Below are 18,488 nucleotides of genomic sequence, written 5' to 3'. Positions count from 1 at the left end.
TGCAAATCCAAGTGCAAGGGCAACACAGAAGGGAGTGGGAGAAGAGGAAATGAGGGCCTAGTCAGGGGAGGCCTCTCGAAGGGGGTGTATTTTTAATAAGGCCTTGAAGGTGAAGAGAGTGATTGTCAGCTATGAAGAGAGAGGGTGTTCCAGGAAAGAGGTAGGACATGGGCAAGACGTCAGCGGCAAGGAAGACGAGATTGAGGTACAGTGAGGAAACTGAGGCACAGAGAAGGTAAGTGACTTGCCCAGTGGCACAGCGGGGATTAAAGCCCAGATCCTTTCGCCACTGGGCTGCACTGCTTCTCCCAATTTCCCTCCGGATCCTGAAGGCCTGCCCTAAACCTTCTAAAATTACAACATCACTTTGAACCACAACAACCATTGTTCCTCGCTCAACAATAACAATAATGATGGCATTTGTTAAGCGCTTACTAGGTGCAAAGCACTGTTCTAAGCACTGGGGGGGATACAAGGTGATCAGGTTGTCCCACATGGGGCTCACAGTCTTAATCCCCATTTTCCAGATGATATTTTGATAGTATGTTTGGTTTTGTTCCCTGTCTCCCCCTTTCAGACTGTGAGTCTACTGTTGGGTAGGGACTGTCTCTATATGTTGCCAACTTGTACTTCCCGAGCGCTTAGTACAGTGCTCTGCACACAGTAAGCGCTCAATAAATACGATTGATGATGATGGTGATGATGACTGTCTCTATACGTTGCCAACTTGTACTTCCCAAGCTCTTAGTACAGTGCTCTGCACACAGTAAGCGCTCAATAAATACGATTGATTGATTGATTTCCTGAGCCACGCTGCTTCTCAAGAGAGATGTGTCCAAGGTGTCTCTGGAGTCGAAGACGACTTGACAGCATAAAACAAGGGATAACAAACAGCATAACCCCCCCCCCCAAAAAAAAAAAACTGAAGGTAACCTAGTAATAGTAATAATTATGGTACTTAATAAGTACTTACTATGTGCCAAGCACTAAGTGCCAGGGTAGATTCAGGTTAATCAGGTTGGACACAGTCCCTTCCCACCAGAAGCTCACAGTCTTAATCCCCATTTTACAGATGAGGTAAGTGATTTGCCCAAGGTCACTAGGGTAGATATAAGATAATCAGTTTGGTTTTTTTAATGGTATTTGTTAAGTGCTTACTATGTGCAAAGCACTGTTCTAAGCGCTGGGGGGGATACAAGGTGATCAGGTTGTCCCACTGGGTCGCACAATCTTAATCCCCATTTTACAAATGAGGTAACTGAGGCACAGAGAAGTTAAGTGACTTGCCCAAAGTCACACAGCTGACAACTGGCGGAGCCGGGATTCTGACCACAATCCCTGTCCCGAAATCCCTAGTGCCCAAGGTCACACAGCGGACGTGCAGCAGAGGCAGGATTAGAACCCAGGTCCTTCCGACTTCCAGTCCTGGGCTCTAGCCACTAAACCAGAATCTAGCAGTGGTGCCCAACCAAAAGCTTCTAAGAACCATCTGGGGATACCAGTTGGGGCTTCCATTCGACTATAAACTCGTTAAAGACAGGGATTTGTGCCTACCAACTATTGCGTTCTCCCTAGAGCTTTGTACTGTGCTCTGCTCCAAGTGCTCAGTAAATACATCTGATTGATTGACGGGAAGGTTTCAAGCCGCACAGCAGGCACGTCAGAGCGGATTTCTGGATTAAATGAAACACTTTTAATTCTGTCTCCGAAGATACGGTTTCCTCGTTTGCAGTGGGTAGGTGAAGCCACCGGAGAATAAAAATGGTAAAAGCAGGATTTATGTCATTTCAGTAACAAGCTCAGCGCAAATCAGTACGAGAGACGTGAAAGATGGTACAGGGGAGATGAAATATCTGCCGAAGACAGGAAAATGTCTTAAAATGCCCCATTTTCGTAGTCATACCACAGCAGTTCACAGCTGTGGTTCGCTTTTCTCCTTATTAATCTGACAGACGATTCCGGCCGTTTTTAAGAGCTACTTCCTGAAATCGGAGAGAGGATGTGCATTTTCTCCCAGCCAACGTCGGAGTTAACAATGCTGGGCTAGTAACTCAAAAACCTACATCTTAGAACTAGGTGAACGGAGCTGTTCGCAGTATTAGAGGCGCCTCGTCTGTAAAACGGGGATTAAACAAACACCTGTTCTCCGCCGACTTCGGCTGCTACGCTATGTGGGACAGAGACCATGTGATCTAATTGTACGCTTGACACACGGTAAGTGTTTAACAAATACCACAATTATTTTTCTTAATTCGCCCTCGGCCCCACTGCACTTCCGTAAAGATCCCTATACTATTTCTTATTTTAACCCGTGTCTCTCTGAATAGACTGTGAGCTTCTTGAGAGGAGGCATTGTGCCTCTCTATTGTACTGAACTCTCCCAAGAGTTTAGTACAGTGCTCCGCACACAGCGAGCGCTCAAAAAATACCAAAGATCGACTGATTCTAAGCTCATTCCCCCTGAACCATCACACCTGCGCTTGCCAGCTCACTGCTCTGCAAGCCTACTTTGTTTTTTTAATGGTATTTTTTTACGCACTTACTATGTGCCAGGCACTGTAATAGACTGTAAGCTCTTTGTGGGCCGGGAATGTGGGCGTTTGCTGCTGAATTGCATTGTCCCAAGCTCTTAGGACAGTGCTCTGCACACAGTTAGCGCTCAATAAATACCACTGACCTTCTGACTGACTACTAAGCACTGTGGTAGATACAAGCTAAGCGGGTTGGATACGGACTCTGTCCCACATGGGGCTCACCGACTTAATCTCCATTTTACACATGAGGTAACTGTAGCACAGAGAACTTAGGAGACTTGCCCAGGGTCACACAGCAGACAGGTGGTGGAGCCGGGATCAGAACCCAGGTCCTTCTAAGTCCCAGGCCCATGTTCTATCCATTAGCCGTTGCCAACTTGTACTTCCCAAGTGCTTAGTACAGTGCTCTGCACCCAGTAAGTGCTCAATAAATACGATTGATTGATTGATTGAGAGAGTCCGTGGGGTTCTGCAGGTAGAAGTACATGCATTAAGTGCTTAAAAATTTTTCACGGTATCTCCCAGTGATGCCACTTTGCATTCAAACGTGCACTGTGGGCAAAAGGAAATCCATTTCCTATTCTCAGCATGGGTGGGTGGGAATGCTCTGGGATCTGGAAAACAGCAACCTGCCACACAGAGACCTAACTCTTCTTCATCTGCTAGACTACTAGTAGCCAGTCAAAGGGGCCAGACCAGGTCATTTGGATTTTCAATCACAAACAATCACACTTCCCCCACTTTGGGGCATCAGTTACCTCATCTGTAAAATGGGGATTAACACTGTGAGCCCCACGGGGGACAACCTGATCACCTTGTAAATTCCCCAGCACTTAGAACAGTGCTTAATAAATGCCATTATTATTATTATTATTCAAAGCCTTACTGAAGGCTCACCTCCTCCAGGAATCCTTCCCAGACTAAGCCCCCCTTTTCCTCAGCTCCCCCTCCTCCACCACCTCACCCCTACTCACTCCCTTTGCTCTATCCCTCCTCCCAACCCCACAACACTTATGTATAGATGTACATATCTATACTTCTATTTTTTAATATTAACGCCTACTTGTTCTGATGTGTATATACATCTCTAATTCTATTTATTTTTATTGATGCTATTGATGCCTGCTTACTTGTTTTGATGTCTGTCTCCCCACTTCTAGACTGTGAGCCTGTTGTGGGCAGGGATCATCTCTGAATTGTACTTTCCAAGCTTTTAGTTCAGTGCTCTGCACACACTAAATGCTCAATAAATATGATTGAATTAATTTTCATTGCTGTGGGCAAGAACGGGTCTGCTAGATTGCTAGATTCTACTCTCCCAAGCACTCAGTACAGTGCTTTGCACACAGTAAGTGCTCAATAAATACCACTGATGGATTGATAGATTTAAGCTTGGCAATGAGGGGTGAAAGCATCTTAGACTGTGAGCCCCACGTGGGACAGGGACTGTGTCCAACCTGATTATCTTGTATCTATCCGAGTGCTTAACACAGGGCTTGGCGCATAGTAAGGGCTCAACAACTACCTTTAATTATCATTGTTATTGTCAGTCAGTTAATTGTATTTATTGAGCGCTTACTGTGTGTAAAGCACTGTACTGAGCGCTTGGGAGAGTACAATATAAGTATATAACAGACACATGACCTGCCTACAATGAGCTTACAGTCTAGAGGGGGACATGGACATAAATTACATAATAATAAATTAATATTATCATTATTGTCATTATTATGACATATCCAGAACACACAGTAGATGGGATCTCAGCAGAGCAAGGATCCAGCAGTTCCTACTTTTGTTTTTTTAATGGTATTTTCTAAGCATTTACTATGTGCCTGGCACTGTCCTGAATGCTGGGGTAGATGCAAGTTAATCACTTTGGACACCACCATGTTCCACGTGAATGTCACGTGAATGTCCCCATTTTACAGATGAGGGAACCGCGAACCAGAGAAGTTGAAGTGGCCTACCCAAGGTCACACAGCAGACAAGTAGCAGAGCTGGGATTAGGAGCTTGGGATCTGCTTCCCAAGCCTGTTCTCTATCCATTAGACTACAAACTCGTTGAGGGCAGGGAATGTGTCTGTTATACTGTACTCTCCCAAGGGCTTCGTGCAGTGCTCTGGACACAGTGCTCAATAATTCTGATCGAGTGACTGACCGACAGATCTGAAGAAGGATCAAGCGTCCGCGGACATCCCAAAGGTGGGAGGGAAGCGACTGTTTGGAACGCCATGGATCTCTAGGAATGATGCTCTGGCTACGGATGGTGGGGGTAGGAAGGGAGCGGGGAGGGAGAACTAACTCTATGGCCGTCTCGAAGCCGGCAAAGCCCGTCCTCGTTTTGCAGCTGAATCTCGATCTCACTACACCTAGGCGGGCTGCACCGGTTTCACAGGTGGAAAAAAAATATTCCGTCCCGTCATTCCGGGGTTGGCCCCAAGCTGTTGGGTTCAACCCCTGCAGACTTGGGTTTGCGCCCACGTGATTGTACTTCCCGCGGGCATGGGGGGGGGCCCTCCAATTGGCCTGGACATCTGTTTGATTGACAGTTGGGGCCCAGGGGTTCTGGCTGCCTCCTCTGCCTGCTGTCATCCTGCAGGTACACAGATGGGATTGGCTCCTCCCCACTCACCCCACAGAATAGCGGGAAGCAGGGGGCTGGAACCCCCAAAACGTTATCAATCTGCTCATCTAACTGACCCGCTGCTTCCGGCAGGGACCGGGGTAGGGCCTGTTCCAGAGACGTTCCCCTTTCCACTTTCTCCCAGCCCTGTAGTTTTTTTTTTGAGGGGGTGGTTCATGGTATTTGTTAAGCACTTACTACATGCCAGACACTGTACGTAGATACAAGCTAATCAGATTGAAAACAGTCCCCGTCCCACGTGGGGCTCACAGTCTTAATCCCCGTTTTACAGATGAGGGAACTGAGGCCCGGAGAAGTGAAGTGACTTCCCCAGAGTCATGCAGCAGATAAGCGGTGGAAACCGGGATTAGACCCCAGGTCCTGATGCCCAGACCTGGGCTCTTTCCACTAGACCACATTGTTTCTTGTTGGGCTCCAGCACTTAAGGGTTCCCAAGTGCAAAGTTTTTCACAAGAGGAATTTCACTGGAAAAATCCCTCAAAACCACACCTGGCCATCGGCAAATGCAGCCAATAACACGTCAAGCGTCCCATCGATTCTTAGTGAACACATTCCGCTCCGGTATTCTGGTAAAAAAAAAAAAGGGACAGGGAACTTCCCCTGGTCTCTGACACAGCAAAGCCCAGAGGACAATAAAGTTCACGCTGAAAGTGGCAAGAAAGAAAGGCCGGAGCAAACTCACATCCTTGTCCCTTTAAGGGAGAGTTTGGGAATTGGCAATTTTCTTTTCAGTGGTATTTGTGAAACGTTTACTCTGCGAACTATACTAAACACTGGAGTAAGCACAAGCTAGTCAGGTTGGACACAGTCCCGGACCTCCATGGGACTCACGGTCTTAATCCCCTATTTTACAGATGAGGTAACTGAAGCCCAGAGAAGAGGAGAGCCTTGCCCAAGGTCACACAGCAGACGGAATTTGTCCAAGCTCCACAGAGCCCTGAGCACCGATTGCTGTTATTCTCCTGGGCGAGTGGAAGATGGACGGTGAGTTGGGAAGGGAGATTTCTGTGCCGCTGTAGGAATCTACCATTTTGTCAAAACGATACCTCTCTTCCACTAGGGTCAGGGAATTGTAGGCTGTTACATTCTTGGTTCGCGTTTTCTCCCCCGTTTGAAAGCCATCCTCCCCACCCTGGGCACTGGAGACCCCTCTTCTTCCTCCTCTACCTTAAGACCATAGGCTGGTTGTGCCTGTTATACTGTCATATTGTACTCTCCCAAGTGCTTAGTACAGTGTTTGCACAAAGCCCTCAATGGTAACTGAAAACTGCAGTACCCGTTTACTCGAAAAACTCCACGGGTACGCATTAAGCACTTTGTAAGTACCAATCCCTGGCCTAAACACTGGGGTAAGCAGATCAGACCAAGTCCCTGCCCCGCCTGAGGCTCCAAAGGAGAGGGGACAACAGATATTTAATCTCCATTTTACAGATGAGGAAGCTGAAGCAGAAAGGAGGTAAGCGACTTGCCCAAGGTCGCACTATGGGAAAGCGGTAGAGCCGGAACTAAAATCCAAGTCTCCTGACTCTGAGTTCTGTCCTTTTCCCATTAGGGTCCCCTCCCGTTCCCAATAAGTGCTATTCTATTGACCGGTTGATTGATTGACAAGCAGACCATCCAAGCCAGCTGTCTTCTCAGCAGGACGCTCTTGGATTACCCTTCCTTCTCATCGAGAGAATAAAAACATAAAGCCCCACGGAGAAGTTGCCTTATGACTCTTTAAGCAAATACCGAGAACATCATGCTGCTTGGAGAAAAGACTCGAAGGGCACCCCTACCGATCTCATTTTAAAATCGATCAGTGGTATTTATTGAGCGCTTACTGTGTGCGGAGCACGGTACTAAGTGGTTGGAGGACACGTTGGTAGTGGGTGGATACGTTCCCTGCCCTCGCTGAGTTGACATTTTGCTGCCAAAGCATTTAGGTTTTACAATTCTTCAAAAACACTTTGACCACTTTCTGGAGCTTAACAGAGACCCAGTAGATCGATGTGTACCTTATGAAGTGAACGTTGGCTAGTAGCTCTTTCTAAGCCTGTAAAAATAGAATCCTATTAGATTCAGTTTTAATCTGATGGCGGAGGGAAAAAAAAATCAAAACCCTAACTACTTTTCTCTCCCCAAATTAAAGTTTGATGTCCAATTCACTTGGGCCAGGAATTTCAGAGACTGAGCGTTGTAAGCAATCATCCTTCTGTTGTTCCTGGCTCTGTTTCAGGCGGGGAAAACTGAAGGGACCAGAGAGACTCATCTTCAAAGTCCTCGGACGTGAGATATTGGCAAAGCCAAAGGGGCAGTTTAAACTTTCCGGTACCGACCGGGTATCTGTTCCCCAGAAAACTAAATCATCAGACAAAGGACAGAGAGGAGAGCAGTCCTCCGAAATAATCGACTCCAGGATTTTCAAGTCAGTGCCCGGAATATGAACGCCCCGGACTGAGGCGGGGGTGGGCGTCATTCTGCCGGCATGGTAATGTTGTGCCGGGAGGGGGACTGGGGTATTTTGGGGTTGAAACAGGGCTGGATTTCCCATTAGTTGGGATGATGCCGCACTGGAGGATGAAGCCCAAATCCAGCTCCTGAAGTCAAGGAGAGAAGGGGTGTTCCTTCATTCATTCATTCATTCAGTCGCATTTCTTGAGCGCTTACTGTGCACAGAGCACTGTATAGAGTACTTGGGAGAGTCCAATATAACAATAAACAGACAGGCCTTCCCTCGCTTTCACCAGTTAATCCTCTTCCTGGGTCCTCTCCCGGGGGGAGTAGAGCAAGATTCCACCTTTTTCACAACACCACCTTGCCCGAAGGCAGGATTCCTTGGTGGGGGGGATCAAGCCAGAGCACCACTTGGAAAAGCCCGTCTCTTTCAGCTGCTCCAGGCAGACCCCTTCCCAGTGGGTCATGGACCCCATTTTAAGACTGCGAGCCCCATGTGGGATACTCCCCCCAGTGCTTAGTACAGTGCTCTTGACTGCCCTAGGCTTTGAGCTCGTTGTGGACAAGGAATGCATCTGTTTGTGGCCGTATTGCACTCCCCCAGGTGCTTAGTACGGGGCTTTGCACACAGTAAACTCTCAATAAACACCACTGAATGAATAGGGACCGTGTCCGATCTGATTACCTTAGGTCTTCCCTGGTGCTCAGCATGGTGTTTGACACAGTCACCGCCTCGCAGAGAGCAGAATTCTAATTATTACGAGGGACGAACAGTGTCTCTCCCAGCACCTCAGGGCTCTGCATTACTCAATACCCCCCCACCGGGCATCAGGCAGCTTGCCCCTCGGCCAGTCAATCGATGGTATTTACTGAGCGTTTGCTATGTGCGGATAGCACTGTACTAAGCGCTTGTGAGAGCGCAATACAATTGAGTTGATAGCTATGATCCTGGCCCGCAGCAAACTTACAGGAAGGAGACCCCGGCTGAACAGGCATTTCATTCATTCGATCGCACTTATCGGGCGCTTACTGTGTGCAGAGCACCTTACTGAGCGCTTGGGACCGTACAATGCAACAACAAACAGACACAGTCCCAGCCCACCACTAGCGACGAGCTTTTCAAAGCCCCCTGCTTCCGAAATAGCTAAGCGGTCCCGCTCTCTGGGCCAGCATCACGTCGTGGGCCCCAAAAGTTGTGACAAGTTTTGTTAGTCGTTGCGACAGGCCTCCTTGGCATTAACAGGCTCTCGCTAATGACCGCGGGGAGGTTTTAAAGGAAAATCCTCCAGGATTCCCTTTATGTGCCTTTACTCGCTTCAACTGCCGGACGTTTGCTCAGGGGGTCCCAGCGCTCCCCAGTCCGAAAACCTGAAGACACAAAGGAGGTGGAAGGGAGGAAGAATTCCTCGGCGCAACTGGGCAGGGGGCACCAGGCAGGAAGAACTGGACAGTGGACACTGGGCGGGAACTGGGTAGAGGATGTGGGAAGGGAGCAGACACTCGGGCTGCGCAGGGGACAGCTGATTTTACTTGTACACATCTAATCTATTTATTTTCTTTTGTTAGTATGTTTGGTTTTGTTCTCTGTCTCCCCCTTTCAGACTGTGAGCCCACTGTTGGGTAGGGACTGTCTCTATATGTGGCCAACTTGTACTTCCCAAGTGCTTAGTAATAATAATAATAATGGCATTTATTAAGCGCTTACTATGTGCAAAGCACTGTTCTAAGCGCTGGGGAGGATACAAGGTAATCAGGTTGTCCCACAGGGGGCTCACAGTCTTAATCCCCATTTTACAGATGAGGTAACTGAGGCACAGAGAATAATAATAATAATAATAATAATAATAATAATGATGGCATTTATTAAGCACTTACTATGTGCAAAGCACTGTTCTAAGCGCTGAGAAGGCTACAAGGTGATCAGGTTGTCCCACGGGGGGCTCACAGTCTTCATCCCCATTTTACAGACGAGGTAACTGAGGCCCAGAGACTGGGGAGGCCCTCCCTCCATGGATAATCTTCGCCCAGACCCCCTGCTCGGACCCCTGAATGGCCTTGCCTTTCATTCATTCAATCGTATTTATTGAGCGCCCACTGTGTGCAGAGCACTGGACCAAGCGCTTGGGAAGTCCAAGTTGGCAACATCTAGTACAGTGCTCTGCACACAGTAAGCGCTCAATACGATTGATTGATTGACTGATTGACACTTGGGGAGCACTGGACGGGGGAGGTGGGCAGGGGGTGGCGGATATTCAGGGAGCACTGGACGGGGAGGTGGGCAGCGAGCAGCAGACACTAGGGAAGCACTGAGCAGCAAGCAGTAGGCAGGGATCCCCAAGTTGGGCACCGGGTCCACCACCCTCCCTGGGGTGCCCCAGATTCTGCTCCGCTTCCCAGGGAGAATGGGGAGCCGGGCTGGGGATGGGGGCAGCGGAGGAGAGATCCCCCCTGCTCTGCTTTTGTCTCCATCGACTTGGTCTTTGTCAGTCGGCAGAGGATGGGGGAATCCCCTGCTTGCCCCTCGGGATGCCAGACCAGGGCACGGCTGGACAGGGCATGGCTGGGCAGGGCTCGGAGGATTGGAGGGCAACGGCACTTAGTCCAGAGCTTTGTGTAGTACCTGGAGCACAGTAAGCGCTTAACAAATACCATCATTATTCACTATTCCTATTAAGAGCGGATGGGGATGGATAGGGCAGCAGTGGAAAAGACTGGGAAGAGGTGGGCAGGACAGCACAGGGCAGGGATGGGTAGAAGAGGGCAAAGGCAGACAGGACAAGAAAGGGCAGGAGAGCACAGGACAGGGTTGGGGACAGTAGGGGGACGGGCAATTACAGGACAGGAGGCCTTCCCAGACTGAGCCCCTTCCTTCCTCTCCCCCTCGTCCCCCTCTCCATCCCCCCATCTTACCTCCTTCCCCTCCCCACAGCACCTGTATATATGTATATATGTTTGTACATATTTATTACTCTATTTTACTTGTTCATATCTATTCTATTTATTTTATTTTGTTAGTATGTTTGGTTTTGTTCTCTGTCCCCCTTTTAGACTGTGAGCCCACTGTTGGGTAGGGACTGTCTCTCTATGTTGCCAACTTGTACTTCCCAAGAGCTTAGTATTGAGTAAGCGCTCAATAAATACGATTGATTGATTGATTGACAGAGCAGGGGTGGGCAGGAGTGCACAGGACGGGAGGGGACGGGCGTGAACAGGACAAGGAAGGGGGACAGGAAAGCACAGGTCAGGGAGGGGGTGGACAGGAGAGCGCAGGGCGAGGGTGAACAGGAGCACACCGGGCAGAGGTGGACAGAAGAGACGGAACAAAGCGGAGGCGGACGGGCGTGCACGAGAAGGACAGGACAGGGGTGGGTGGACAGGAAAGCGCAGGAAGAATAGGACAGGGGTGGACAGGGTGTCCTCACAGGACAGGATGAGGATGAACAGAACACACGGGGCAGGGGAGGGGTGGACAGAAGTCTCTGGGACAGGGTGGGGGTGGACAGGAGCTCCCAGGGCGGGGTGAGGACGAACAGAACCCACAGGGTGGGGCAGGGGTGGACAGAAGCTCACAGGATAGGACAAGGAGGGACAGGAGCTCACGAAACAGGGTCGGGTGGACAGGAGGGCACAGAGCCGGGCAGGTGACAAAAGCTCACAGGACAGGGCAAGGGTGAACAGAGGGGCAGAGGAAGGACACGGGAAGGGTGGACAGAAGTGTACGGGACAGGACGGGGTGGACAGGAGCTCACTGGATACGACAAGGAGGGACAGAAGGGCACAGATCGGGGCAGGGGTGGACAGGAGCTCACAAAACGGCGGGGTGGACAGGAGGGCACGGAGCGGGGCAGGGGGGGACAGAAGCTCATGGGACAGGGCAAGGGTGAACAGAGGCGCAGAGGAAGGACACGGGAGGGGTGGACAGAAGTGTACGGGACAGGACGGGGTGGACAGGAGGGCACAGAGCAGGGCAGGGAGGGACAGAAGCTCACGGGACAGGGCAAGGGTGAACAGAGGCGCAGAGGAAGGACACGGGAAAGGTGGACAGAAGTGTACGGGACAGGACGGGGTGGACAGGAGCTCACTGGATACGACAGGGAGGGACAGAAGGGCACAGAGCGGGGCAGGGGTGGACAGGAGCTCACAAAACGGGGTGGGGTGGACAGGAGGGCACAGAGCAGGGCAGGGAGGGACAGAAGCTCATGGGACAGGGCAAGGGTGAACAGAGGCGCAGAGGAAGGACACGGAAGGGGTGGACAGGAGCTCACAGGATACGACAAGGAGGGACAGAAGCTCAGGGGACAGTGTGGGGGTGGACAGGAGGGCACAGAGGGGGGCAAGGGTGGACAGGAGCTCACGGGACAGGGCAAGGGTGGACGGGGTGTTGAGGAAGGACAGGGAAAGGGTGGACAGGAGCTCACGGGACACGGCAAGGGTGGACAGGGGCGCGGAGGAAGGACAGGGGAGGGGTGGACAGGAGCTCACGGGACACGGCAAGGGTGGACAAGGGCTCGGAGGAAGGACAGGGGAGGGGTGGAGAGAAGTATAGGGGACAGGGCGGGGGTGGATGGGAGCTCCCAGGGTAGGACAAGGAGGGACAGGAGTTCACGGGACAGGGTGGGGGTGGATAGGAGCTCCCAGGATAGGACAAGGAGGGACAGGAGTTCGCGGGACAGGGTGGGGGTGGACAGGAGGATACAGAGTTGGGCAGTGGTGGACAGGAGCTCACGGGACAGGGAGCGGGTGGACAGGGGTGCAGAGGAAGGAAAGGGTAAGGGTGGAAAGGCGCGCAGAGGAAGGACAGGCCACCCCTCGGTACAGTCAAGCGCTTGGTACAGTGCTCTGCACACAGTAAGCGCTCAATCAATACGACTGAATGAAAAGCGTACGGGACGCGGCGGGGGTGGACAGGAGCTCACGGGACAGGACAGGGAAGGCCGGCAGTTGACGGGCCGGGGCGAGGGGGTCCAGGGGCCGGGAGGAAGGACGGGACAAGGGTGGCCAGAGGCGGCCGGGCCGGGGCAGGGGGCAGGGGGCAGGGGGCAGGGGGCAGAGGGAGGGTCCCGGCCGGGGCCCCAGGGCGCCCGGGCGGGGGGCGGGGGGCGGGGGGCCCTACCTTGGTACTCGTGGCCGGGGGCGTAGCGCTTGGGGCTGCCGGCGATGTGGAGGGACATGAGGACTTGCCCCTGCCGGCCGTCGCCGTCCAGCTCCCCGTGGTGGGTGCAGAGGAAGAAGAAGGGCGAGAAGCGGGGCCGCTGGGCCAGGCCGGGCCGAGCCCCCAGCGCCCAGCCCAGCAGCGGGGCCACGGCCACCAGCAGCACCGGGCCCGGACCGGCGCCCAGCCGCCCGCGCCCCAGGGGCTCCATGCCGCCGCCGCCGCCGCCACGGGGGGCACGGGGGGCACCGCGGGGGGCGGCACGGGGGGCACCGCGGGGGGCGGCACGGGGGGCGCCGGGAAAGTTGAGCAGGAGTTGTCTGGGCTTGGCCGCCCTGCCTCCCTCCCTCCTTCTGTCCGTCCGTCCGTCCGTCCTCCCGGGCGGCTGCCGTCAGGACGCTCCCGTCAGGGCAGAAAAAGCCGCTTCTCCAGCCTGCCTCCCTCCCTCCCTCCCTCGCTCTCGGCCCCTCCCACGACCCCCGCCCCTCCTCCTCCTCCTCCTCCCCCCTCCCCCTTTTCTTCTCCCCCTCCTCTCCCCTTCCCTCTCTCTTCTCCCCCTCCTCTCCCTGGCCCCCTCCCCTTTTCTTCTCCCCCTCCTCCTGCCCCCTCCCCGTTTCTTCTCCCCCTCCTTCCCCTTCCCCCCTCTTCTCCCCCTACCTCCTGCCCTTTTCTTCTCCCCCTCCTCCCCCTTTTCTTCTCCCCTTCCCTCTCTCTTCTCCCCCTCCTCTCCCTGGCCCCCTCCCCCTTTTCTTCTCCCCCTCCCCCGGCCCCCTCCCCTTTTCTTCTCCCCCTCCTCCTCCCTCCTCCCCTTTTCTTTCTCTCCCCCTTGTCCCCCTCTCCATCCTCCCCATCTTACCTCCTTCCCTTCCCCACAGCACCTGTATACATGCATATATGTTTGTACATATTTATTACTCTATTTATTTATCTATTTTACTTGTACATATCTATTCTATTTATTTTATTTTGTTACTATGTTTGGTTTTGTTCTCTGTCTCTCCCTTTCAGACTGTGAGCCCACTGTTGGGTAGGGACTGTCTCTATATGTTGCCAACTTGTACTTCCCAAGCGCTTAGTACGGTGCTCTGCACACAGTAAGCGCTCAATAAATACGATTGATTGATTGATTGATTGATTTTCTTCTCCCCCTCCTTCCCCTTCCCCCTCTCTTCTCCCCTCCCTTCCTTTTTCTTCTCCCCCTCCTCCCCCGGCCCCCTCCCCTTTTCTTCTCCCCCTCCTCCTCCCCCGGCCCCCTCCCCTTTCCTTGTTCCCCTTCTCTCCCTGGCCCCCTCCCCTTTTCTTCTCCCTCTCCCCCTCCCCCTCGCCCCCTCCCCTTTCCTTCTCCCCCTACCCTTTTCTTCATTCATTCATTCATTCATTCAGTTGTATTTATTGAGCGCTTACTGTTTGTAGAGCACTCCCTGACCCCCACCCCTTTTCTTCTCTCCCTTCTCTTTCCCCCCTCCTTAAACCCTCCTCCTTCCCCTATGTGAGCCCGCTGTTGGGTGGGGACCGTCTCTATATGTTGCCAACTTGTACTTCCCAAGCGCTTAGTACAGTGCTCTGCACACAGTAAGCGCTCAATAAATACGACTGAATGAATGAATAACCCTGCTTCTCCACCCCTGCCCTCCCTCCTCATCCCTTCCTCTTCTTCCTCCTCCTCCTCTCCCCACTCCCCCGCCCCAGAAGGCTGTCTCGGCAGGCCGCCCCCTTGCCCCTCCCTCATTCATTCATTCATTCAATCGTATTTACTGAGCACTTACTCTGTGCAGAGCACTGTACTAAGCGCTTGGGAAAGTACAATACAGCAATAAAGAGAGACAATCCCTGCCCACAAGGAACTCACCGTCTAGAGCTGGGGAGTCAGACATCGACACAAGTAAACAGACATCAGAAGCAGCGGGGCTCAGTGGTATGAACACAGGCTTTGGAGTCAGAGGTCATGGGTTCAAATCCCGGCTCCACCACCTGTCGGCTGTGCGACTTCGGGCAAGTCACTTCACTTCTCTGTGCCTCAGTTGCCTCATCTGTAAAATGGGGATTAAGACTGTGAGCCCCCCGTGGGACAACCTGATCACCTTGTAACCTCCCCAGCACTTAGAACAGTGCTTTCACGTAGTAAGCGCTTAATAAATGCCATCATTATTATTATTATCAGAACAAATAAATGAAATAACAGATACGTACGTAAGTGCTGTGGGGAGGGGAGAACGGGGAAGAGCAAAGGGAGCAAGTCAGGGTGATGCAGAACTGCCCTCCCGTCCACCCCTCGGGTCCCTCCCGAAGTTGGGCGGCGGGCTGACCCCCAGAAAGGGGCAGTGGCAGGGGCAGAGTGGCCAGACCGGGCAGAAGCCCCCCAGTTCCAAGCCGGGATCATCCCCTGGAGGCCAGGGGTCCCTTTGAGGTCAGGGCAGGAAAGGGGTGAACGGTCCCCAGAGACAGAAGCCGGAGACAGCGATAACCCACCATCCTTCCTGGATCCTCCCCGCAGAGCCAAAAGCCGGAGGATGGAGTTAAGCCCCCTCCCCACAAACCCGCTCTGTGCCCCGGCAGTGTGGTGGGATGAGGTGGATGAGAGGAGGCAAAAGGGAGAGGGACCTATAACAACAGAACAGACACCTTCCCTGCCCACAATGAGCTTATAGTTTAGAGGGGAAGACGGGCACTAATAGAAATAAAGAAATGACAGGTGTGGACAAAAGCGCTGTGGGCTGGGAGGAGGTGGTGAGTAAAGAGAGCAAGTCAGGATGACCGAGAAGCGAGTGGGGGAGAGGAAAGGAGGGCTTAGTCAGGGAAGGCCTCTTGGAGGAGATGGAGCCTTCAATAAGGCTTTGAAGGGGGAGAGAGTCATCACCTGTTGGATGTGAGGAAGGAAGGTGTTCCACGCTAGAGGCGGGATGCGGGGGAGAAGGCAGCGACGAGATAGATGAGATGGAGGTACATTGAGAAGGTTGGCAGTAGAGGAGCGAATTGTGCAGGCTGGGTTATAATAGAAGAGTAGCGAGGTGAGGTAGGAGGGGGCAAGGTGATTGAGGACTTTGAATTGCCAGTGACCCGTAAGCTTCTTTCCAACCCTGAGCTGGATGGCACCCTCTGCCCACCCAGAGTGTGTGAAAACGCTCAGCCGACTCTTCACCGCTGGTCAGCCACCTCAGCCCTGTTGGCTTTCTTCCTCTGCCCCGAGCCCAGCCTGCCAATAGCGTTTTTCAGCAAGAGAGGCCTCGGCCTAGGGCTAGGATAGGTTAGGATATGCAACTCATGTTTTTCAATTCTCCTCAGAATCCAACAGAAGGGGAAAGGCTTTGTGAACAGTGAGGTGAAGTCCTGCACCTGGCAATCCTTCCTATTAGCAGATCAGAAAACTCTCCCCAGGCCCATCTTCAACCCGAACAAGGCCCCGGGTGCGGGGCCACTGAGGAAGGGGCCTAAGGTAGCCGCGGGGGGCGGAGGAATGGCGGGCCTCAGGGTGTGGATTCTGGGCGGGGGGCGCCTTGTTCATGCTCTGACGGCCACCACTCACATAACCCCACCCTAGTCAGGGGGGAGGTGAGGTGGGGATCTGCTGGCCGCCTGGACGGTGGGCGGCCCGGTGCTGGGAGAGTGAAACGGGGTGCCCGAGGATCCTGGCTTGCATCCCAACTGATTGATTTCAAAATTAAACTCAGGGTAGGAAATATCACCTGCCCATTATTCTCATCATCATCATCATCATCAACATCAATCGTATTTATTGAGCGCTTACTGTGCGCAGAGCACTGTACTAAGCGCTTGGGAAGTACAAATCGGCAACATATAGAGACAGTCCCTACCCAACAGTGGGCTCACAGTCTAAAAGGGGGAGACAGAGAACAAAACCAAACATACTAACAAAATAAAATAAATAGAATAGATATGTACAAGTAAAATAAATACATAGAGTAATAAATATGTACAAACATATATACATATATACGTATATATCATCACATCACCTCCTTTTTCTTCCCTATCCCTTCCTCCCCCTCGTCATCTCTCTCTCCCTCTCTGTTCCTCTCTCTTCCCCCTTCCTACTTCTCTGCACCTCTCCTCTTCCTTCTGCCTTGTCATTCCTCTTTTCCCTTTATCTCTCTCATTTCCTCTCTGTGCCTCTCTCTCTTTCCCTCTCTCTCCCTCTTTCCCTCACCATCTCCCCCTTCCCCACTTCTTTCTGTTCCATTCTGGTTCTTTCCCCTTCTACCCAGTGGTAGGGAGCAGGCTCAGAAAGCAATGAGCTTTCCGGCAAGAGCTGATTAGAACCAGACTTCTCATCTCCAGGATGTTAGGCAGGCCTCAGGCTTGGGGCAAGCTTTTCCTCAGTCCAACCTAATTAGCTTGTATTGACCCAGAGCACAGAACAGTGCTTGACACATAGTAAGCGCTTCGCAAATACCATCATTATTGTCACTATCATTATTATCACTAGTTGGGGGCCTCTGATCCCCTGCACCCCCCCCGCCCGCCTCCACCCTGTCTTCTCAGCCCCCTCCGGGGCCGGGTCCACTCCGGGCAGCCTTCCCAATCAATCCCCTTTTTGTGCGCTCTCCGTGTCAGCGCCCAGAGTGATGCCAGGGGTCTCGCTGGTTCCCCAAACTCTGACCTCCGAGGACTTTGTCACTCCCCAACAAAGCCCTAAATGTAAAGCGCCAGGGCAGCACCCATGCCGATGCTATTACGAGATTTCATTTCCTCCCTGTGGATACAATGGGGTTTTTTTGTGCTTTCTCCTTGGCAGCCGGGAGCTATAAAGAGGGCATTGGTCCTCCCGGCCCCTCCCGTTAGGCGAGGATGCCCTTTTCCCAGTTTTTTCCTAGGAAGTTTCAACGTCATCCAGGAACACTAAAGACGATACAGGATGGGCTATGAACAAAATCCTTGCGGTGGGACGGAGGCCCGGTCCGATCTCCGGGTTACCCACTGGTTCCCCGCTGAACCGGGGTTCAAGCATTGATCCCTAATGTCGCAGGGCTGGAAGGAAAAGATATTTCCACATCGACGGAACCGCACTGCCAGCAGTATGACCTAATGATGCAAGTGCTAAATGTCACAGGTTTTATATTAAAAAGGGATCAAGGTGTCCAGGGCAGATGAATGCTGCTGTTTTGCTAATCTGAACTGTTAGTTTTGTAGGAGCCGGGCCCCGGTTTGTCCTGCTCTGAAGCAGTCCAGGGGTCGGGATGGCTGAATCTGACCTCTGACCTCCGGTTCAGTCCAGACTTTGAGTGGACGCAAAGCACAGCGCCTATATATATATGTATATATGTTTGTATATATTTATTACTCTATTTATTTTACTTGTACATACCTATTCTATTTATTTTATTTTGTTAGCATGTTTGGTTTTGTTCTCTGTCTCCCCCTTTCAGACTATGAGCCCACTGTTGGGTAGGGACTGTTTCTATATGTTGCCAACTTGTACTTCCCAAGCGCTTAGTACAGTGCTCTGCACACAGTAAGCGCTCAATAAATATGATTGATTGATTGATTGGACGCGTGAGCAGACACAGGAGGTTTTAAACATGGCCCTTTGGATCGCTCCAGGGGACTTGGCCTAACTAGCGGATCTCCTCATCTAGGGAAGGCTGAAGAAGGGAACTGTTTGACTTGCAGCAAGAGGGATTTCAGTTTGACTGGTGGAGTCCAGCTGCTTCTACCTCCACAGTGGAGACTCCTAGCAGCCCAGAAACCACAGTGGAGGACA

General features: G+C 52.3%; 1 protein-coding gene across 1 annotated transcript in view; it reads right to left on the bottom strand.

Annotated features, from left to right (window-relative positions):
• The window catches only part of RELN (reelin), a 368,099-nt gene extending 351,828 nt beyond the window's left edge, over window positions 1-16,271 (bottom strand). The window contains exons 1-2 of the mRNA XM_038740909.1: window positions 16,164-16,271; window positions 12,731-13,154 (exon numbers count right to left, since the gene is read on the bottom strand). Coding sequence (XP_038596837.1) covers window positions 12,731-13,154; window positions 16,164-16,271 — 532 coding nt within the window. The remainder of the gene's footprint in view (window positions 1-12,730; window positions 13,155-16,163) is intronic.
• Between the last annotated feature and the right edge of the window lie 2,217 nt (window positions 16,272-18,488).

Source organism: Tachyglossus aculeatus, assembly GCF_015852505.1.
Source record: "Tachyglossus aculeatus isolate mTacAcu1 chromosome 12 unlocalized genomic scaffold, mTacAcu1.pri SUPER_6_unloc_1, whole genome shotgun sequence".
Classification (NCBI taxonomy): Eukaryota; Metazoa; Chordata; class Mammalia; order Monotremata; family Tachyglossidae; genus Tachyglossus; species Tachyglossus aculeatus.
This window is presented reverse-complemented; position numbering and strand designations above follow the sequence as displayed.